The sequence below is a fragment of the Staurois parvus genome, unplaced genomic scaffold, assembly GCF_062004578.1.
Source record: "Staurois parvus isolate SC_StPar_1 unplaced genomic scaffold, SC_StPar_1.0 ptg001830l, whole genome shotgun sequence".
Lineage (NCBI taxonomy): Eukaryota > Metazoa > Chordata > Amphibia > Anura > Ranidae > Staurois > Staurois parvus.
Window position 1 is genome coordinate 430,995 of NW_028319626.1, and position 20,203 is coordinate 451,197.

At 43.4% G+C, this 20,203-nt stretch overlaps 1 protein-coding gene across 1 annotated transcript in view; it reads left to right on the forward strand.

Annotated features, from left to right (window-relative positions):
* Positions 1-10,314, forward strand: part of DYM (dymeclin) — a gene marked incomplete at its 5' end in the record, with an annotated part of 425,359 nt that extends 415,045 nt beyond the window's left edge. Inside the window, one exon of the mRNA XM_089664077.1 lies at positions 4,586-10,314. Within this exon, the coding sequence (XP_089520203.1) occupies positions 4,586-4,735 (150 nt within the window). The remainder of the gene's footprint in view (positions 1-4,585) is intronic.
* Positions 10,315-20,203: the final 9,889 nt, after the last annotated feature.

Genomic DNA, 20,203 nt, shown 5'->3' on the forward strand with positions numbered 1-20,203 from the left:
TTGTATTTTACATTTTTGCCTTTGGTTAAAGTACAGCAAAATCTTTTTTTTTTTTTGCTCCCATTGGTGGGATTTCACTTAATTTCCTTCCCAGGAGAAACAACCGGAAGTGAGAAGAAATCTCTGCATAGTGAAGGGAAATCCCATCTTTGACAGTTGTCATAAGAACAGGTGTCCCCACTGGAAGATTTCCCTTCACCTTCTGTTCTGGGGACAACCAGTGATAAGCTAGGGCATGTTCATACTAGAATTCAAACCCACACGTGGTAGGGTGCCACGAAGTTGTAAGTTATACAGGCCAGTCCTCTGCAGCTGGGGCATTCTCCACCGCACAGCCATGTGTATATACACCCCTTGTATAATATAATGTTCTGTACTGGTAACAATGGTCACAAGGACATGTAGAGAGCAACATGGACAACAATTGAAAAAAACTAAGCGGTTCTAACCCTTCCCTATCAGGGGCGGACTGACAACTCATGGGGCCCCCCGGGCAATAGGGGATCATGGGGCCCGTGTCCTCGGCCACACCCAAAAAAACCTATGAAAAAGTCAATGAAAGGTACCAGGCAGGGGCGGACTGAAAACTCATGGGGCCCCCTGGCAATAGGGGATCATGGGGCCCCTGTGTCCTTGCCCAAACTCAAAAAAGCCTATGAAAAAGGTACCAGGGGCATCTCATGGGGCCCTCTACTGACCCCGGGCCCTCGGGCAGTGCCCGAGTTTCCAAATGGTCAGTCCGCCCCTGTTCCCTATACAAAACTGGAAACATATTTAGGGTTTAAATGCACTAATGTTGGCCATACATGATTCCTCCATATGCACAAACTGAGTGAATGGATGTATCCTCCCTGCTGAACCTGCAAGTTTCAATCCATCTATGGCCAGCTTTAGGGTTTACATAATCTTATCACTAATATTTGTATCTCGGGTCGTTCAGCTGCTGCACAGCTATAACAAACGCAAAGGAGCAACAGCTTGTAACCTTCCACCTGGAAATGCACTTAAAGGGCACCAAAAATATTGTCAGTATTTTTCATTCTTATTTCATATTCCTTTATAATATATTTTTTCTACATTTGAATGTAGGCCATGCTGCCCAGAAAAAGTGACAACTACAGAGGTTGAGATCAATTTTAAAAAAAATGCTCGGGGTACTTACTACTGTCATCGCTCCTTCAGCATTCCCCACCATGTTATAGTTTGTCCAACACGTGTTACATGGGGAGATTTACTAAAACTGCGGCACTCAGAATCTGGTGCAGCTGTACATGGTAACCAATCCGCTTTTAACTTCAGCTCATTCAATTAAGTTTTAGCAATAAAACCTGGAAGCTGACTGATTTCTGTTTTTAGTAAATAAAAGTAAAGAAATAAGTGAGCGCTTTTAGAGTTAGAGCAGCTGGGCACATAGGATAACCAAAAAATCCTCACATAAACGTATAAATAAAGTGAAGCGCTAAAATAAAACATAAAAAACAAATGCATAAAAATATGTCACAATAAATAAACATTGTTTAAAGAAGTCCCAACAAAGGTAACTTGCAGTATAAATGCACACTAACCAGATGTGCACATTAAATGTGCAGTGTAGTAATCATTAGGCTCGTGGAGTGATCATCGGAATGGAAATTATAAAGATGTTCCCCTGATCAAAAAAAGTTCCTCAGATGGTGCAGAGCTGAGCAGGAGAAATTCCACTTGGTGATGGGACGGAACGGGCGTTGCTCCACCAAAAGAGCACGACTCCTACACTGGGCAAAACGATCTCTGGGAAAAAATGCTCAAAACAAAAAGATACCCATAGTGAAGTATTGCTAAATTATACATATTTATTGAAGGCCGAGTAACAAGGTGGATGCATCCAATAAGAATAAATGATTGCAGAAAGGTCTAACCGTCCTATCAAATGTAGTGGCCGCCGGAGCTCCACGATGCTCCGACGGCGTGACGTCACGGCGTGCGTAGGCTCCTCCTTACGCGTTACGTGCCAAGCACATCCTCAGAGAAAGAACCAATGGGTAATTTAGTAAATAACCCGTCTCTTTTGCAGGATGGTTTTTAGGATGGAAAATGTAACATGTTCCCGCTTCTGCACCAGCTTGGCAGTCTGAGCCTTCTGTGTGACAACAATACAGGGAGAAGTTTCCCATACCAGCAATCACTTTTTGAAAAGAGTGCCAACATGCAAGGCTCCGCCCACATGGCTGTGTCATTCATTTACAGAGTTCTGTGAATTAACAGACTACAAGTACCAACATCTTTTGCAGATGTCGGCTTGTAGTTCTCAACTACCAGGGCACTGTTGAGCGGTGTGGTAATCCATTGATTCTTCCTGTCGTATAACTCCTGCCCGTATGATGTACTAGCAGACCGCTTACTCTGACAGTCTGCAAGAGTCCTTCATGGCATCAGCGATCTGGTGATTGCTGGTGCAATGCTTTACAGGCTCCTTTAAAAAAAAAATAGTGAATGTACATTTTTTTAACTGCAAAAAATGTGCTTTTTTTTTTTTTTTTCTTTAACCTCCCTGGCGGTATTCCCGAGTGTAGCTCGGGGTAAAGTTTCAGTACCAAAAGCGGTAACCCCGAGCTACACTCGGGCTTACCATGCGGCGTTGCTCAGGGATTCCCTGCAGCGCTTACCTTGTCCTTCACTCCCGCGATGTGTCCCCTGCAGCGTCCCCGGCCATCTCTGGCCGATGCCGGCATCTGGCTTCCGTGTTCCGGTCCCTGTGACCTCGGGACCTACGGGGGCCGGAACCGGCGGCAAATTTCATTTTTTTAAAAATGATTATTACATAGTAACACATTGCTGTTTCAAAACATTTCACATACATTTTGTCCCGAGTGCTTTGTCCTGTCCCCTGCCTGCATTTTTACTGTTCTTTCTGCCTGGAAACTGAGAAACGTCCATGGCGTCCAAAAAGCGTCCCTTTAGGTCAAAAGTGGTTTTAGACCGGCTAGAGAACAGCGATAGTAAATCAGAACCACTTGCAGAATTGAGTGATAATGATTCGTGGGGGAAATTCATCATCAGACACTGAAAACGATTCTGCGACTTTGCTCAGTGATGTCCGATCTTGGCACTATTTTTCAAATTTCAGTGTTTTTGGTTTGATTATATTATTGAATTAAATGTATTATTATTATATTATTATTTTTTATGATTATTTATTAAATTATAATTTATGATTTCGTGTTTCAAATTTTATCATACCCGGGATGTTTACTAGACTCTTGTTCGGACAGATTTCAGTGAGTTATTCCTAAATGACAGGCCTACAATAAAAAAAATACATATTTCCATGCAAAACAATGGTACCACTTTCAGCACCAAAAATCTGAAATAATCATACCGCTAGGGAAGTTAAAGGTGAACTTTATCCTTTTAAGGTAGTTGGTAGTATTGTGGAAGATGTTTTATAGCTTATCCAAGGAACTTCTTCAGTTCTAATGAGTGGAAGGTAGCACAGACCTCTTAATCCAATCACCACAGGATGTGTCAAGGCAGATGATGATTATCCAAGAACAGGCTGGGAGGTGTGAAAATTGTGGAACCACCTTGTTCTAGTTAAGTAATTCCATTCTTGTTGTCAGGGGGTCTGCATTGGTGATGATCATTTGATTCACATGGCTGAAGGTGTCGATTGTTTTCATATTGCTGGGGTAGAGATGGCAAAAAAGCAACCAACATCTGCCTTGACACATTCCCTGGTGTTTGGATTAAGGTGTCTGAGCTTCCTGTGTGGATGTAAATACTAGAGGATCTTCCTGACACTCATTAGAACTGTGGCTTAAATAAGTTATTTCGTCAACATTACAGAACAAGTCCAGTTGAATGTGACCAACTGCTACTATAGGAACTGGATATATGAGAACCTTCACAGACATATGAAGCCAGGCTTTTTGTACATGTCTAGTGTAATACGGTTTTGCAGTCGGTCCTTTTATCATTTGTGGACTTTGCTTTGGAGCTGGAATGAGCTCCTGACCAGTGTGAGCACCTAACAGCCAAAGATGTGAGTCGGTAAAGGACCTGGGAGTAGCACTTACCTTTTTATAAGCTCTGCAGTGAGCAATAAACTAACATCTTGAATCAAGAAGAAAAATTGTGAAGTTGGGGGAAACTACAGCAAAGTTGTAGAGAGAAATCAGATTTTTCCTGCCACGTTCGATCATGGTCATTTCTATTCCATTATTCAGCCAGTTCTGCAGAGACCTGTCCAATTTCAATCCATCTCTGGCCAGTCCTGTTCGAGAGCAGTCAATCTATTGGCTCCAGCTAACTTCTCAGTTGTCAAAATACAATGACACAGGGAGGAGGGTTCCCAGATCCACCTTAGATGTGTGGGTGGGAGAGTCGGTTAAGGTTTTTTTTTTCTTTCAGCCCACATATGGCTGGCTTTAAAGTTGTCTATTGAATTGGAACTATTTTTTCAAGTCATATTCCAGGACAGCACATCACAGGTTCCTCCACTGTGCTGTCCTGGAATATTCCTGGAAGTAGAGTTACCAGATGACTAACTTAATTTTCGTGTTCCGTTTTGCTGAATTCTACAATAACCTGTCTTGTTTTTCTGCAGAAATTTCCTGAGCTGAAGTTCAAATACGTGGAAGAAGAGCAGCCCGAGGAATTTTTCATCCCCTATGTCTGGTCCTTAGTATATAACTCTGGGGTCGGCCTGTACTGGAACCCCCAGGACATTCAGCTCTTCACTATGGATTCCGGTTGATCAGTTTGCTGCAAATACACATAGCTCTTTATCTGATGGCTCGGCTAATGGAGAGAGAGCCATTGACCTTCACTGCTCTGCTCTCCCCCACCAATCCTCTATAATGTGTGGAAACCTCTGATGGCCTCCAGGCTTGTGGAGTTATGTCCTAAGGTTGTACGCAGTTTGTGACTGTTTATAATGCTTCCATCAGGGGCGCTTACATCACAACCAACCTTACCTGTTCACTTCATTAGTTTTCCTTTATTATAATTAATGGTTGATGCAAATAAATATATTTCTATTTCAGTGGAAGGGGGAATATTTTAAACATATCTATTTAGTTTACTTTGGGTTAATAAAGCTGTGAAATGAATGGCTTGCATGTCAGTAATAGCTTCCAAATGGAAGTAAATCTAGCATTTTCATGAGTTATCTTCAGTCAGGTTTCAGTTACGAAATATTTCTATCCATGTGACCACCATTGATTCAGAATTTGCCTTTCAGTCCAGTGTATCCATTATCCAGATAGGGCATCATAACCTCCTATGACATGACAGTGAACATTTACTATGTTGACAGGCAAAGCAACAAGTTCAATTACCTTGGCCCTCTTCAGCAGAAGATACCTTCTGTTCCTGGGTTACATCACTGATTGATCCTACACAGGATGAGTCACTTGCTCCTTCATATCCTAATTTATAGGGTGATTTCTTTGACTCCTAGTGTTCAACAGAGTGGTGGTGGAACAAAGGAAAAGTTTGTATTTTTTTGCCAAAGCCCCTAAACTCCACTCAATCAAAGCCTATGTGTCCTCTCCTGAATGCAGAAGAATCACATTCAAGGAGGATCGTTTTGACGTTTTGGGCATTTATTCATTTCAGTGGAAAGTACTCTGGCCAATGAAATGACTAAACTTCCAAGTGCTTAATGCGGTATTTCGTTTACACACATTTTTGCCCTGTTTAGCGGTTTTCTGCTGCCACATCTAGGAGAGTTCCAGCGTATATGTAGCCTTTCCTTACCTCCATGGAGTTACTGCTCTGTCGGTTTCACTTCCTGTTCTACGGGTGGCAATACTTATCGCCCTGGTTTACAATGCTGTGGTGGCTTTGTCACCTTTCTGTGGGCATTCCCCTTATGGGAGTGCAGCACTGATACACAGTACCTGCAAGTCTTTCTGTATTGAGCTTCTATCACACAGCCCACATCTTACATCTATGGGGCCTGAAACATCCTCTAATCCCAGAGGAGGATCTAGGTCAGCTTCCATATCTGGAAGTGAGGAGCACCTGTGGGCTCTCACCACCTTCCACCATGACTGTGCACCATATGTGACCACTTGAAATCATTAAAAAAAACTGGTAATAAGTGAAATTTGTATTATATGCCTGCCCTATACCCTGTTTGATTCTTAACACCTGGCTCTACATTCTACTTTCTGGCTCCAGGAGGCCCTTGAAACACGTGAGAATAGAAAATTGGAGCAGATTTGTTATTTATGGTACAGGCCCTGGCTCCTTGAGGCCCTTGAAACACATGTGAGAATAGAAAATTGGAGCAGATCTGGTATTTCTGGTACAGGCCCTAGGACTGCCATTGTAATCCTTGCTTCACTGTCCTAGTAAATGACTTGCATAGAACGAGCATACAGCCAGTGAAGCCCCAAAAGACCAAACTGTACGCCAGGGGTCTCCAAAGTTTCAAAACAAAGGGCCCAAATTACTGCCTTTCAAACTTGGTGGGGGCCAGGCTGTGGCCAATGGGAGTAGAAAATGCCCCGGCATTGGTGGAAGTAATTAATGCCATAGGCTTGGTGATGAGTGAGAATAGAAAAAGTACGTTATTGCTGTCAGTGGGAGAATTTGTTCCTCATCTTTGGTGTCAGTGGGAGTAATAGTAACCCATTGGTGGTGTCAGGGAGGAATAGTGCTCCCTCTTTGGTCTCAGCAGAAGGAACAGTGTCTCTTATCAGTGGAAGGATAAGTGCTCAGAGGGCCAGTTAAAAGCCAGCAAAGGGCAACATCTGGCATGCTGTCCACAGTTTGGAGATCCCTGCCCTATGCCAATCGCTCACTTGGTAGTGAAGCAAGGATAGCCACTATGGAGAGTGAACTTTTTGCGAAATATTAACTGTCATATTTCTATCGGCAGGTTCCCTGTAGAGCTGGTCCATCCATATCTGACATTGAGGCTTTGCCATACATTAATCATTTTTTTCCTTTCAACCAGCAAGATGAACAAAAAAAAAATGATGCAATTTCCCCCTCGCTCACATTTGAAGTGGATGGGGGAATTACTCCCGCTGTGCTATTGTTCTGACAATGGGGAGCCTTAATTGACAGAATACATAGATTATTCTTGCAGGCTATATCTGGGAAGAACCCAACAGGCTGGTTGTACACAAGTTGATTGATTTATCAACTCTTGTACAACCATCCCTACCCATACATGGATAGAAATTTGCCCAGTCCTTGTTGAAGCAGCCGAATTTCGATCCATGTATGGCTGCCCTAAAGCCCAACTCCAGTAAAAATGTTTTAATTATTTTAGGATAGACCACAGGAGGGTTAAAACCTCTGTCAGATATTGCCATCAGTGGCCCTTTTAAGGAAATTTTGACCTGATAGCCGGCAGCCTTTGCTGTAGATACGTATTTTCTCTGCCCTTGCCAAGTGAAGCCCTTTACAATACTCGGTACTTCGGAGTATAACAGAGCATGTGATCCTTCTTCCTTCCTCCCATGAGGCAGTAATAGGGGACTGAGTGGATAGCTGGCAAGCCTAAACACTGTTGTAGGGCAGACACCCTCCATGTGTGTCTGACCTTACACTTGGCTTTTTTTTTTACTAGGAAATGCCAGCAGGCAGATGGGATGGTAGATAAGCTTTTAAGAGAACCTGTTACTTTTTCTAGAAAGAGCAAAATGTAGGTTTTCTTTAAGTTGTAATTCTGAATTTGGTAAACCTTTAGTAGTAACATAAAGTTCCTTTATATATTGCTTCCCATAAGTAGCCATCAGCTGTGTCAGCCATCTTTTTTTCTACTCTTCGTCTGCCTTGACAAGAGGGTGCGTGTGATGTCAGGTTTGTGTATCAGAAGTATTCCAGTTGGCCAAACCTTCCTCCTGACTACACAGATGCTCTTTATCTCTCTGCCCTGTCTTTACTGCTGGTCCCATTGGCATGTCTCTCCCTGCCCCCATCCTCCTGAAATTGTCTCCAAAGCTAGTGAAACTCCAGATCAAGTGACTGTCATCTCATGAACTGCCCAGGTCCACCAGTTAATCTTGATAACCTGAAATATTTTTCACATGAACACACTGTACATACCCTTTTCCCAAACTATTTTTAATTTACTTTTTTATTTTCTTTCAATTAAATGATGGTACTGCATTTTATCATTAAATATGTTTATTATGATTATGGGAAGTGGTGGTTTGTGTATATACATTCTATTTATTGTCATAGAAAGTCCATAATGATGTGCATATATGCATTTATTTCCAGTACCTCTGACCTCTCCTGTTCAATCACGGTGTGATCTGGTAATATTAATGGGCTTATAAGGGTTCAAAGCAGATCTCTACTCTCAGGAACAACATCTACATTGTGACCATCTTCCTTTAGTGATAATAAGACAGTTGGGAACAAATGTATCTTTGCTCTGTAATTCTTCCAGTTTTGTTACACTTCGGTGCCCCTGTTTTGGTCACCTGACTGACTTCCAAATTGGAGGAATTAATAAGAGAAAGGTGTATTTTTAACATTGGTCTTTTGTTCTAACATCACAAAGGGTGATAATTACAACAAAGAAGAGTTTGTCATAAATGCCATGGTGAAAGAAAGCCATGCTCCTGAATTTGAGACTTTCTGGTGTTTCTACACTCTTCTGGAGCGACAGCCTTCTATAGTGGTCAGAAGTGCTTGGTTCTACATAGGGAAATTTTCCAACTTGTTAAATTCTTCCCTCTGGGCAAGTCCAGATCCCTCACTCTGCTACATAGAGGAGTAAAGGGTGCATTGGCATCTAAGGCATGTGTCCACTTTCAGTACCAGGACTTAAATTGAAAGATCTTACTCATCAGCTTTAGTAAATCTATCTTAATGGTGGTGGCACTTTTCAGCTTTTGCCAAGTGCATGATTAATCATGTCTGCAAATCAGATGGTATCTTGGTTTGTGATTGGTCAATCCACCTTTGATCCATATGCTTGACATCACAGAAAGGACAGCGCACAGGAAGTACATGGTCTTGCAGCAACTGTGCATTGTCCCCATAGCTTGTAGACATCTGTCCTTTGCACCTATATGAGCTTGTTGGAATTCTCATTCCAAAATTTGGACTTCGCTTGCCTTCGCAGTCATGATAGCCTCCACTCTTCCAAAAGATTGTGGAGTGTGTCTGGGGGAATTGCCAGTTCAACCAAAAAAGCATTTTTGAGGTCAGGTTGGATGAGAAGACCTGGCTCACAAATAAGTTTTCAGTTCATCCCAAAGGTGTTTGGTAGGGTTGAGATCAGAGCTTTGTGCAGACCACTGAAGTTCCTTCACACCAAACTCATCAAACCATGTCTTTATGCAGCTGGATTTGTGCACAGAAATGATGGAACAAGAAAAAGCCTTCCCAAAACTGTTGACTTAAATGTCTTTGTACACCAGTACCCTTCACACACAACACCTGAACCTGTGGAAGGAGGAGATTGTCCACACACTTTTGGCCTAAAGTTGTGCATTTGTGTAAAGCCAGGTGCCATTTACCTAATCAAATGTAAAGTGTACTTGCACATTAGGGCCCCATGTCTGGCTGGAGATGGTTGTTCCAAAGAGTAGTTGGCAATCGTGGTAGGGCATCATAAAATTCCATGTTTACAGGAAGGAAAAAAGAATGAGATTTGCTGGTTCATCATCTTTATACTTCTGCACAAAATCATGTGACTGTAACTCACCAACTCCATGTTGACATTGAGTTATGAGTGACAGAGCATTATGGTAAAGCAACCACTCCATGTTTGTCAAAGTATCTGAGGATAGAACCGTCTCTAATAGTTTGTTACCCAGATTCTCATTTTTGATATACCAGTGAATTATGGGAGCACGAAAGGAGAGTGACGTGACCATTGGAGACTGAGGCAAAAAAAAAGATGCACGCATTTTACTCTTGGCTGTTTAGGACTTGTGACCGTTGCCACCACCAGAATTTGTACTCCGTGAAGGGAAAATCTCTCTCCCCAAATCTTTGTGTATGCTTTAAATACTGAAACTGAAGTGTTGACTATTTATTTTGGTCAGTTTCCTTGCCTGTCTTCATCATGTTTGTGTTTTCTTTTCTTTTTTTTCTCATGATAAAGATGCATTTGTGTTTAAGTTTTATATGCTTTCATGGACTGAAGTGTCAGCTTTTTATTGAATGATGTTTCACCTTCAGCAAGCACAAAATATGTACCGCTATGATCTAATATTATCCAACGCCCCTTCTGTCTGCTTCTCAGTATGATTCCAAAGAGAAATATCCCCTAAATTGTGAGCACTGCCATCTCTGTTCATGTTACAATATGAGTCAGGTTTACTCTGTAAAATACAATAAAATTATATTTCCAAACTCTGGTCTGTCCCTTGTGTTTAGTGTGAATGCATACTGTACATGACGAAATCAGCCAATTTGAATGTAGAAGATCTTTTTAAATTATGCAAATATAATACTCATATCATGACACACTTGATAGTGATAGCCAGTGATTTTATTAGGGAGCGCCCCTCTAAAATGGAACAATTACCGTTTGAATTGGGAAAAGAGACGTAGTTAATGTTAAAGGGACACAGTCAAATTAAAATCTATTTAAAGCCCAAATCTTTTTTTTTTTGTTTTTTTACTGTACATAGAGTAGGGCAGTTTTGGTCATATTGCTTAGAGAGCAGATTTCAAGTGCAGTCCTTGATATCATCGAAGGTGCGCACATAATGTTCAGTGTATATAATGCTACAAAAAATGGTCAGTGGCTGGTCATTACAGTAGATGGTCAGAGATTGCTGGCGTGCTACAAGAGATGGCCAAAAACTGCGGACATTCTACAGAAGATGGTAGAAGACTGCATACATGTTACGAGAGATGGTTAAAGACTGCAGACATGCTACAGGAGATGGGTAAAGAATGCAGACATGCTACAGGAGATGGGTAAAGAATGCAGACATGCTACAGGTATGGTTACAGACTAGAGATCTGCTAGGGGAGATGATTGGGAATGTAGACATGCTATAGGCCTGGTTGGAGACTGGGGACAATGTTGCAGGAGATGGTCCAAGACTGCAAACATGCTACAGGTGTAGATGGAAACTAGGAACCTGCTACAGCAGATGGTCAAAGACTGCAGACATACTGCAGTCATGGTTGGAAACTAGGGACATGCTACTGGAGATGGTGAGAGACTGCAGACATGCTACTGGTGTAGTTGGAAACTAGGAACATGCTACAAGAGATGGTCAAAGACTGCAAATATACTGCAGGCATGGTTGGAAACTAGGGACATGCTAGAGGAGATGGTCAGAGACTGCAGACATGCTACAGGCATGGTTGCAGACTAGACATGCTAGGTTAGATGGTTGGGAACATAGACATGCTACAGGCCTGGTTGGAGTTCATGGACATGCTAGACGAGATGGTCAGAGACTGCATACATGCTACAGGAATGGTTGCAGACTAGACATGCTAGGGTAGATGATTGGGAACGTGGACATGCTACAGGCATGGTTGACCATCTCATCTATCATGTCCCTGATCTCCAACCATGCCTGTAGCATGTCCATGTTCCCAATCATCTACCCTAGCATGTCTAGTCTGCAACCATTCCTGTAGCATGTATGCAGTCTCTGACCATCTCATCTATCATGTCCCTGATCTCCAGAGACTGCATACATGCTACAGGCATGGTTGGAGATCAGGGACATGATAGAGGAGATGGTTGAGACTTGAGACATACAGCAGGAGATGGTCAAGGACTGCAGACATAATGCAGGCATAGTTGGAAACTAGGGACATGCTAGAGGAGATGGTCAGAGACTGCAGAAATGCTACAGGAATGGTTGCAGACTAGACATGCTAGATGGCTGGGAACATAGGCATGCTACAGGCATGGTTGGAGATCAGGGACATGATAGAGGAGATGGTTGAGACTGCAGACATGCTAAAGACATGAGGAGACTAGGAACAATGCTAAAGGAGATGATCAGAGGCTGCAGACATGCTACAGTTGTAGTTGGAGACATACTGCAGGAGAATGAGGACATTGGACTGCCAGTGATCACTGCCATTACTGATCCTTTACAAATCAATGCGTTTTACAGTCCCCTTAAACAATTCTTGGCTCCACCTTTAGTATTTCTCTCAGCAAGATCCAATAGAAAAGGTCAGAGAAAAAAATACACAGAACAAAGAACGGGTAGCACTGAAAAAGTAACAAAGTGTGACGTAAATCAAATTATTTAGCTGGTAGAGAGTGGTTTATATAATATTTTCCTTCGCTGTCCTGAGCAAAAACCTTGGAAAGGAAAACATTTGATTACTGGCTGCTGGGGCCTGAGGGCTGCAGGTTAGGCATCAGGGGAATCAGGAACAGTTACAATCTCAGTTTTTTTGTCATCTGTTTCCCAATTTTTTTTGCATGCTTTGAGGTTCCCACTTAGTTAATGTGATGCCCTAACATAATATGTGTCAATGCAAGAAAAAAAAAAATGCACATTAACAGGCCGTGAATGTTTTTGGGTCCTGTAGGCAAAATCTCTTCCTTGAAAGCTGGGCTAGCTAGTGGTACTGGTAAAAATACAGTATATCTCTGCAATACATGCACATTTCCCTATGTTTAGTCCTAATGACCCTGCAAATACAGAAAAATACCTGTTGATCTGATCTGCCCAAAATATACTCTGCTCCTAATTCCTTCTGTAATAGGGTGACAACGTACAGCATTGTGGTGTCAGCCCTGCCCAGTTTTTTGTTTTTTTTTTGTTTTTTGCTAAATTACCCAAAGCCTCCCATTCTCCTATCTGCACAACATAAAGGCTAATCATTCTGTAGTTCCAGAAAAAGGACTGCGAGGGAGGGCTCTCCTTGAGATAACACTGTGCTTGTGCAGGTTGTTTTTGTTTTGTGAATCTCAAACAGATATAACAAAATGCTTTCAATGTTATATTAAAAGACCAAAATAGAGCAGATTAGAGAGATCCATTGTTAGGTTACATACACTTTAATATTCTGGTTTGACTCAATGTAATACATTGAGTTACAGGATAAGAGAGACAACTGGAAACCAACAGTAGGTGTGTCTGAGAATCCATCTCCTGCATTATAAACAGCTAAGCAAACAGGGTTCCCAGATCACCAGCTTACAGACAAAAAGAAGTGAACGGATGGGGGTACTGCAGCTTGACAGGGTAGCCTATGCTCCCTATATGCACCCTCTAGTCTTCATTTTCAGATCTTCTGGGGTAAACCTTTTAAAGATGAATGGAATAAAGTGTTGCACTGTTTTCTTCTGTAACGCTAGTAGCTCTCTGATCCACTTTGCTCATTATGAGGAGTTGCCCTTTAATCCTGCCCCTCTCCCCCCCATGGAATATTTTGCATACTGTTACATTCTGACGGGTGTTCTCTACATGGTAGATGAAAAGAAAAGACATTCTCTCTCTCTCTCCCGCAGAACAGAACTCCGTGTGCTCCAGCCGCGCTGGGCCCAAGTGCTGACAGACAGTGCTTAAAATCCTCCCTCGTAATAATACTTCACATCGCCCAAAACACAAAACACATTTTAAAACCAAATGTGTGAACAAGATGAAAAGAAATGCCAGCATTATTGACAGAACAACAAACATATGTTCATAAAGCAATGGAAGACTTCTCTGGAAAGACATAGGGTGACTACCCAGGGTGATACAAGCGGTGCAGTCAGTTCCAATAAAATCGGGCCTGGGGTTATAGCATAGATAAGGCACAAAGCAAAAGCTTTCTAGTCATTCGATTTGGTGGCTGGATTCAATTTCCTTTTTCTTTCAGGCTTTTCCCTTTATTTTCACCTGGTAATACTGCGAGTAACACACTTCCAGTCCACGAGGGGGGCAACGCTCACTTATTTACAGTATCTATGGAAAAAAACCTGGTTGTCACCCAGGCTGAACATCACACCTGTCTTCCTCCTATCCATTATACGGTGGACTATCACCAGTCTACTGGACTTCCGGATCCAAATGTAGGAGTGAAGGGCAAGGAGCTTCTCAGGACTGTGTCAAGAATCAGGCCCATAATACTCAAATAGGTCAGTCAGGTTCAGTGCTTCTGGAGATTGGGATCTACCTGAACCTTTGCAAGGTCTGCACTATCTGACATACAATGGCTGACAAAGTCTGGACCGATTGTTCCTTCAGCAGGAGTTGTCCAAGTATCCCATGATGGTGATACCCTGATAGCAGAGCAAGGACTGGAAGTAATATGTTTGTGAAAACCCAAGGTGCTGCGAACAGGCTAAAGAGAAGGGCAGCATACTGGTAATATATCTTGCCCACAGAAAACACACGAAACATTGATGCCGAAGGAAGATGGGGATACACTAGTAGGAATCCTTGGTGTCCACAGAGGCCATAAGGTCGGAGGGAAGTGATAACTGAGCTAGAATATTTTATACAAAGTTTTTGAAATCTGAAGGAACCTGTTTAGAATCTTCAAATAAAAAAAAAAAGGGGGGGGGGGATTCCTTGGGGACAGTGAACAAGTTTGAGTAGAACCCTTGAACCCTCTCTGTGGGACAACACAAGGATCTGCCTGCTTTTGTGGGGAGGATGACAAGTTTCAAACAACAAAGAAAAATTTCCAGCTCAACTTGCCAGCCAGCCTGCAACAAACCAGATTGTCCTGTCGAACACTTAGTGTTAAAAACAGTTCATTTTGCACACACATGCAAATTCATGCGTAAGCTGCAGGTCCTCCTCATGGCACCCGAGTATTATCTGCAGTCCTAACTCTAACTTTGAGAGGCCTCCATAGTAAGAGCTCATATATAATAATGGATAGATTGAGGGTGGGTATACCTGGAGGGAGCCCATCCTACCTTAAAGGCACAGGGGTGCACTGGGTACCCAGCATATAGCACAATGGCAGCAAAGGTGACCAGTGCTCCCCCTCAACAAATTACCAACGGTACAAAGAAATGGCAACTGCCCCAACCTATAACTGGCCTTCACAGCAAAGAGCACATGGAAGGGAGACGCATGTCAGAAAAACAATAAAGAAAAAATCCCAGCTCAACCAACCAGCCAGCCTGCAACAAACCAAACTGTCCTTTCTAACAGTTTGCGTTAAAACAGGTGTTTCATTTACACACATTTGCAAATATGTGCATAAGCTGCAGAGCCACTTCATGGCGTCCCAATATTATCTATCAATTTTGAGAGCCTCCATAGTAGGAGCACATACATAATGATGAATAGATTGAGGGCAGGTATGCCTAGAGGGAGCCCATCCCTCCTTAAAGGCACAGGGGTGCACTGGGTACCCAGCATATAGCACAATGGCAGCAAAGGTGACCAGTGCTCCCCCTCAACAAATTACCAATGGTACAATCAAGGATGACAAGTTTAACAGCATGGAGTGGAGACCAAAACTTTTGTAGCCCCTGAAGATGACACTGAACCAAGACATCTGAAATGACCTAAACACAGCCACAAAAGCCAACAGTCCATCATAAGGCTACAAGTAAGAGCTCCAGATGATGGAGTACAGATACATCAGAATGGAGCCGGGGTTCCAAGCCATGTTTTTGGACCAGACTGCTAAGGTCTGACAGACAGAACAATGCCTTGAAGAGTAAGGTCCTTAAAACAGGGACATCCTCAATAGGGATCACTAAGGTTTTGTTGAGGCAGGAAATAGCTAGGTCCATGACTGCCCATTCCTTGAGGACCCCTTCCCCGATTAAAAGTTTTTCAGGAGTCCAGTCACTGTACAAGACAGGCACTAGGAGCTAATGTACAGGAAATATTGTGGCCACGTGAGGCATTTTTAAGAAACCTAGGCTGGTGACCTTTGGTTGGGTCAGTGCAGGCTTCTCCAAAACAAGAAGTGCACACCCATCAATAAGGACATATTCCTAAGCTTGGTAGAGATCCCCCTTTGCAGAATCCGCAAAATCAGGTGAGGGCCCTACCTCCTGTACAGAGAGCATCGAAGTTGTAAAAGAATAAACTGAGATGGACTCTGGAGGAGAGGCTGAGGGGGGTCCACTTGCCCTCCCGTACATTCCTAGACCTCTAACAGGGCTGAGAGGCCACCCATAAATGCAGACATAGTGCTGAGAATTCCTCTCTGAATGTGTGGCCCAGAGGGATCTAGGGAGACCTCTAAATAGGGCAGCAACTAGGGACAGTGGTTAGGACTACCAGAATCAGGGCCTTTGAGGGAGATGCTACAGACTCCCCAGGGCTGTCACCATGGCAGGAGCTGTCAAGGCCTGCTATATACCATTTACTTGGCACCTATCATCTGCCCTGTGTAATGAGGATTAACCCACCAGGAGTACTCACGACCTGCACTGCAGAGCGAAAAGGATTAGGCCTTCTGTGACCAGTCAGTGTAGGCAGCAGGAGCACAGAGTGTCCAAGGATTGCTGTGCTTTGTAGTGGAGGAGAGTCTCCCTGAGATGGAGGCTATGGTACAATGGCATCCCTGACCCACCGAAGAGCAAATGAAAACAGCGCCAATTTGAAATATTCATTTGAAAACAGGCTATTCCCGCCATGGGCTGCAACAGAAGCAGTCACTGCTCTATGCTGCATATCAACCCCTCAGGGACCAGAGTAGACAGCGCTCTGGACTCCTAGATACACCTCCCCACACTATCCAATTGGTAGCATTTGGAGAAGCGCTTCCCGCAGCGGTTGTGTCTTCCATGGAAGATGCTTGCAATTCGGCTCCTGTCTAGCAGCTCGTATGCTAGGACAATTGGTGGAAACACGCATGTCTAGCTGTATATCACATGCCAAGCCACCTCCGCCTCATCAGGTGTGTGCATCCGAAGGTGGGAAACCAAGAAACTTCTACCCACTGGGTGTGTCCAGGAGCCCAAGGGATTTGGGGGGAGACTATGGTCTGCAAGCTTGCCAGGGACAACAAGTCCAAGTTGGGTGGAGTATAGCAGAGTGTCTGTACTAACCATTCTCAGATGCATGTACTCTGCAACTAAAGACTGCTCCTGCGTAAAGTGTTACCTGCTACCAATGATCGCATGAACACCTCTGCCCTACAAGACACGGCATCTTGGTACTTAAAGGGTAACACCACCTTCATGGGAAAAATAATTAGCAAAAAAAAAAATATAGTTTATGATTGTGACACAAGTCATATTGTTACTGAATGTTATTACAGATGGCCTTTCCTTTTCAATCTGCAGAGCTGTCATTTTCTGTAAAATGCAGTATGGCGACCTGGAGGTGTTCTGTACACAGATGATGTACAGGGCGCCCCCTGAAAATGTCATTTCCTCCTTGTGTGATTGGCTCACTGATTGTTCCAGAAGTCTGCACTAAGATACAAGTCGGATTTTTTGCATCCCCTGCAACAAAAATTTTATTTTTAGTGAGATGCTCCCAAAGGGAAATCATATCTACAGTGATGCAGACCCTGCCACTTTCCTCATTGGAACACTGCAAGTGCAGCAGCTGATTGATTATGAAATCACTCCCATTCACATTCAATTTTCATGGACGCAGACAAATAGATATTTCTTCACAATAGCAAAAAGTAGGTATCTGCAGCAAAGTTTGGTAAAATCTCTGCAATGTCCATAGACCACCCAGAGGGGAATGGGTTTTTTTTCAGCAAAAGTAGAGTTACTGTTTAAAGCAGAACTCCAGTCAAAAATGAAAAGATGACTGTTAAATGATAAAATAAAAACAAAAAAACAGATGATGTAAAAGTAGTTTCAATCATAGGACAATTATTTTATTTTTTTTTTATTATTTTTTTACCATATGAATTTTTAAAGGCACACCTCCATACAAGGTGTATTATTTTTATCACAAAACTACACAGCGCCTGGCTCCTGTTTATACCTCAATCAAAGGACAACACTTCTTTTCTGTTGTTGGATGACCTCAGTCAGCCCACTTCCTCTGAGCCCAGGTTGTCCTGAACCCACCCCAACCTGTGAAAGAAGAAGCAGCTCAGTGATGAGCTCATCTCTCTGTCACTCTGCTCTCTGCTCCTATCAGCATGCTTCTTGTCACTCTGCTCCTATCAGCATGCTTCTTGTCAGCACATGCTTCTGTCTCTCACACTCCAGCCCTGCTGTGTTCACTGCTTGCATTTAAAAACACATTTAAAGATGCATTGATGATTACAGAGCTGCATTCACCTTCATCTTTTATATCTGCCTTGACTTTGGCCTTAAATGACAAAGTGGGGATTGTGGGGGAAAGGAAGGGGTTAATTTGGCCCCTTGGATTATCTGGGAGACCCCGTCAGAATTCTGGGAGCACACAAGGAAGGACCACAGAATTCTGACGGGGTCTCCCAGATCATCCGAGGGGCCAAATGAACCCCTTCCTAACAGCGATCAATTTTATTTGCAGCGGCGGAGCTCCATGACAGCCTGTAAGTGTCTGTGACAGCTCCTTCATCCTTCCCTAGTTCAGCGTCAGCCGATTTTCATTCCGTTCGCAGGGACTGACACCGACCGCCTAATGAATTCCAACTGAATACTCGTCTTCTGGGTCCTGTGTGGGTTTCTGCTCCTTTTCCGGTGAAATGTTTTCGCCGTGGCCTTCTCACATTTTCCTCGGGTTCCCGGGACACAGAAGTAGTAATCCTCCTCCGTCCTCAGGAGAGGTTCTGCTTTCTGTTCATCCAGAGGGCTGGGAGTCTATGACAAGGCCGACCACAAAATACGAGCTGCTACCCTGTCACCCTGCCCTCCGCGCTGCTGTGAAGTGGAATCTACGCGGAATTCGGCCAGTTTGGACTGGTGGCAACAGTTATTGCGCATGATGGAGAATGTCTGGCAGGATTTGGCACCGAGGGTCACCCGTTAACCCCACGTACACCTAAAGGGTTTGATTTCATGTTTTCTTTTTTTTTTTGGTTTTATTACACATGATTGATATCGCTCCAACCGTTTGTGTAGCACAATATTAACCACTTCAACACCGGACACTTTCACCCTTTTCCTGTCCAGGCCAATTTTCAGCCTTCTGCGCTGCCACACTTTGAATGACAATTGCGCAGTCATGCGACACTGTATTCATGAAAGTTTTATTTTTTTTTAGACAGAGCCTTTTGTGGGGATTTTTAATCACCACTGGGTTTTTTATTTTTTGCTAAACAAACAGAAAAAGAGAACATTTTGAGAAAAAAAAAAGTTTTTTTAATTTCTGTTATAAAAATTTGCAAATTAGTCATTTTTCTTTTCACTGATGTGCGCTGAGGCTGCAGTGATGGTCACTAATAGGCGGTACTGATAGGCAACACTGATGGGCACTGATATGCTGCACTGATAATCATGGCACTGATTATCATTGTAAACTGTGTACTGACAGTCTTGCCAGTCATCGGCTTTCCTTTCCCCGCACAGACACAGCGTGTGAGGAAAGGACTGCCGATAACTGCTAAGTCTGTTTACATGTGATCAGCTGTGATTGGATACAGTTGATTACGTGGTAAAGGGCTGCTGTGATTGGACACAGTTGATCACGTGGTAAAGGGCCGCTGTGATTGGACACAGTTGATCACTTGGTAAAGGGCCGCTGTGATTGGACACAGTTGATCACTTGGTAAAGGGCCGCTGTGATTGGACACAGTTGATCACTTGGTAAAGGGCCGCTGTGATTGGACACAGTTGATCACGTGGTAAAGGGCCGCTGTGATTGGACACAGTTGATCACATGGTAAAGGGCTGCTGTGATGACACAGTTGATCACATGATAAGGATTCGCTGTGATTGGACACAGTTGATCACGTGGTAAAGGGCTGCTGTGACTGGACACAGTTGATCACGTGGTAAAGGGCTGCTGTGATTGGACACAGTTGATCACGTGGTAAAGGGCCCCTGTGATTGGACACAGTTGATCAGGTGGTAAAGGGCCACTGTGATTGGACACAGGTGATCACATGGTAAAGGGCCACTGTGATTGGACACAGTTGATCACATGATAAGGAGCCGCTGTGTTTGGACACAGTTGATCACATGGTAAAGGGCCACTGTGATTGGACACAGTTGATCACGTGGGAAAGGGCCGCTGTGATTGGACACAGTTGATCACATGATAACGTGTTGCTGTGATTGGACACAGATGATCACATGGTAAAGGTCTGCTGTGATTGGACACAGTTGATCACATGGTAAAGGGCCGGTGTGATTGGCCCTTTACTCCAATCTGTGATATCATTTGTGTCCAAAAAACAGCGCAGGGGGCGGGGTCCTAGGAGGACATCCATGGACGCTCCTTTTCAGAAC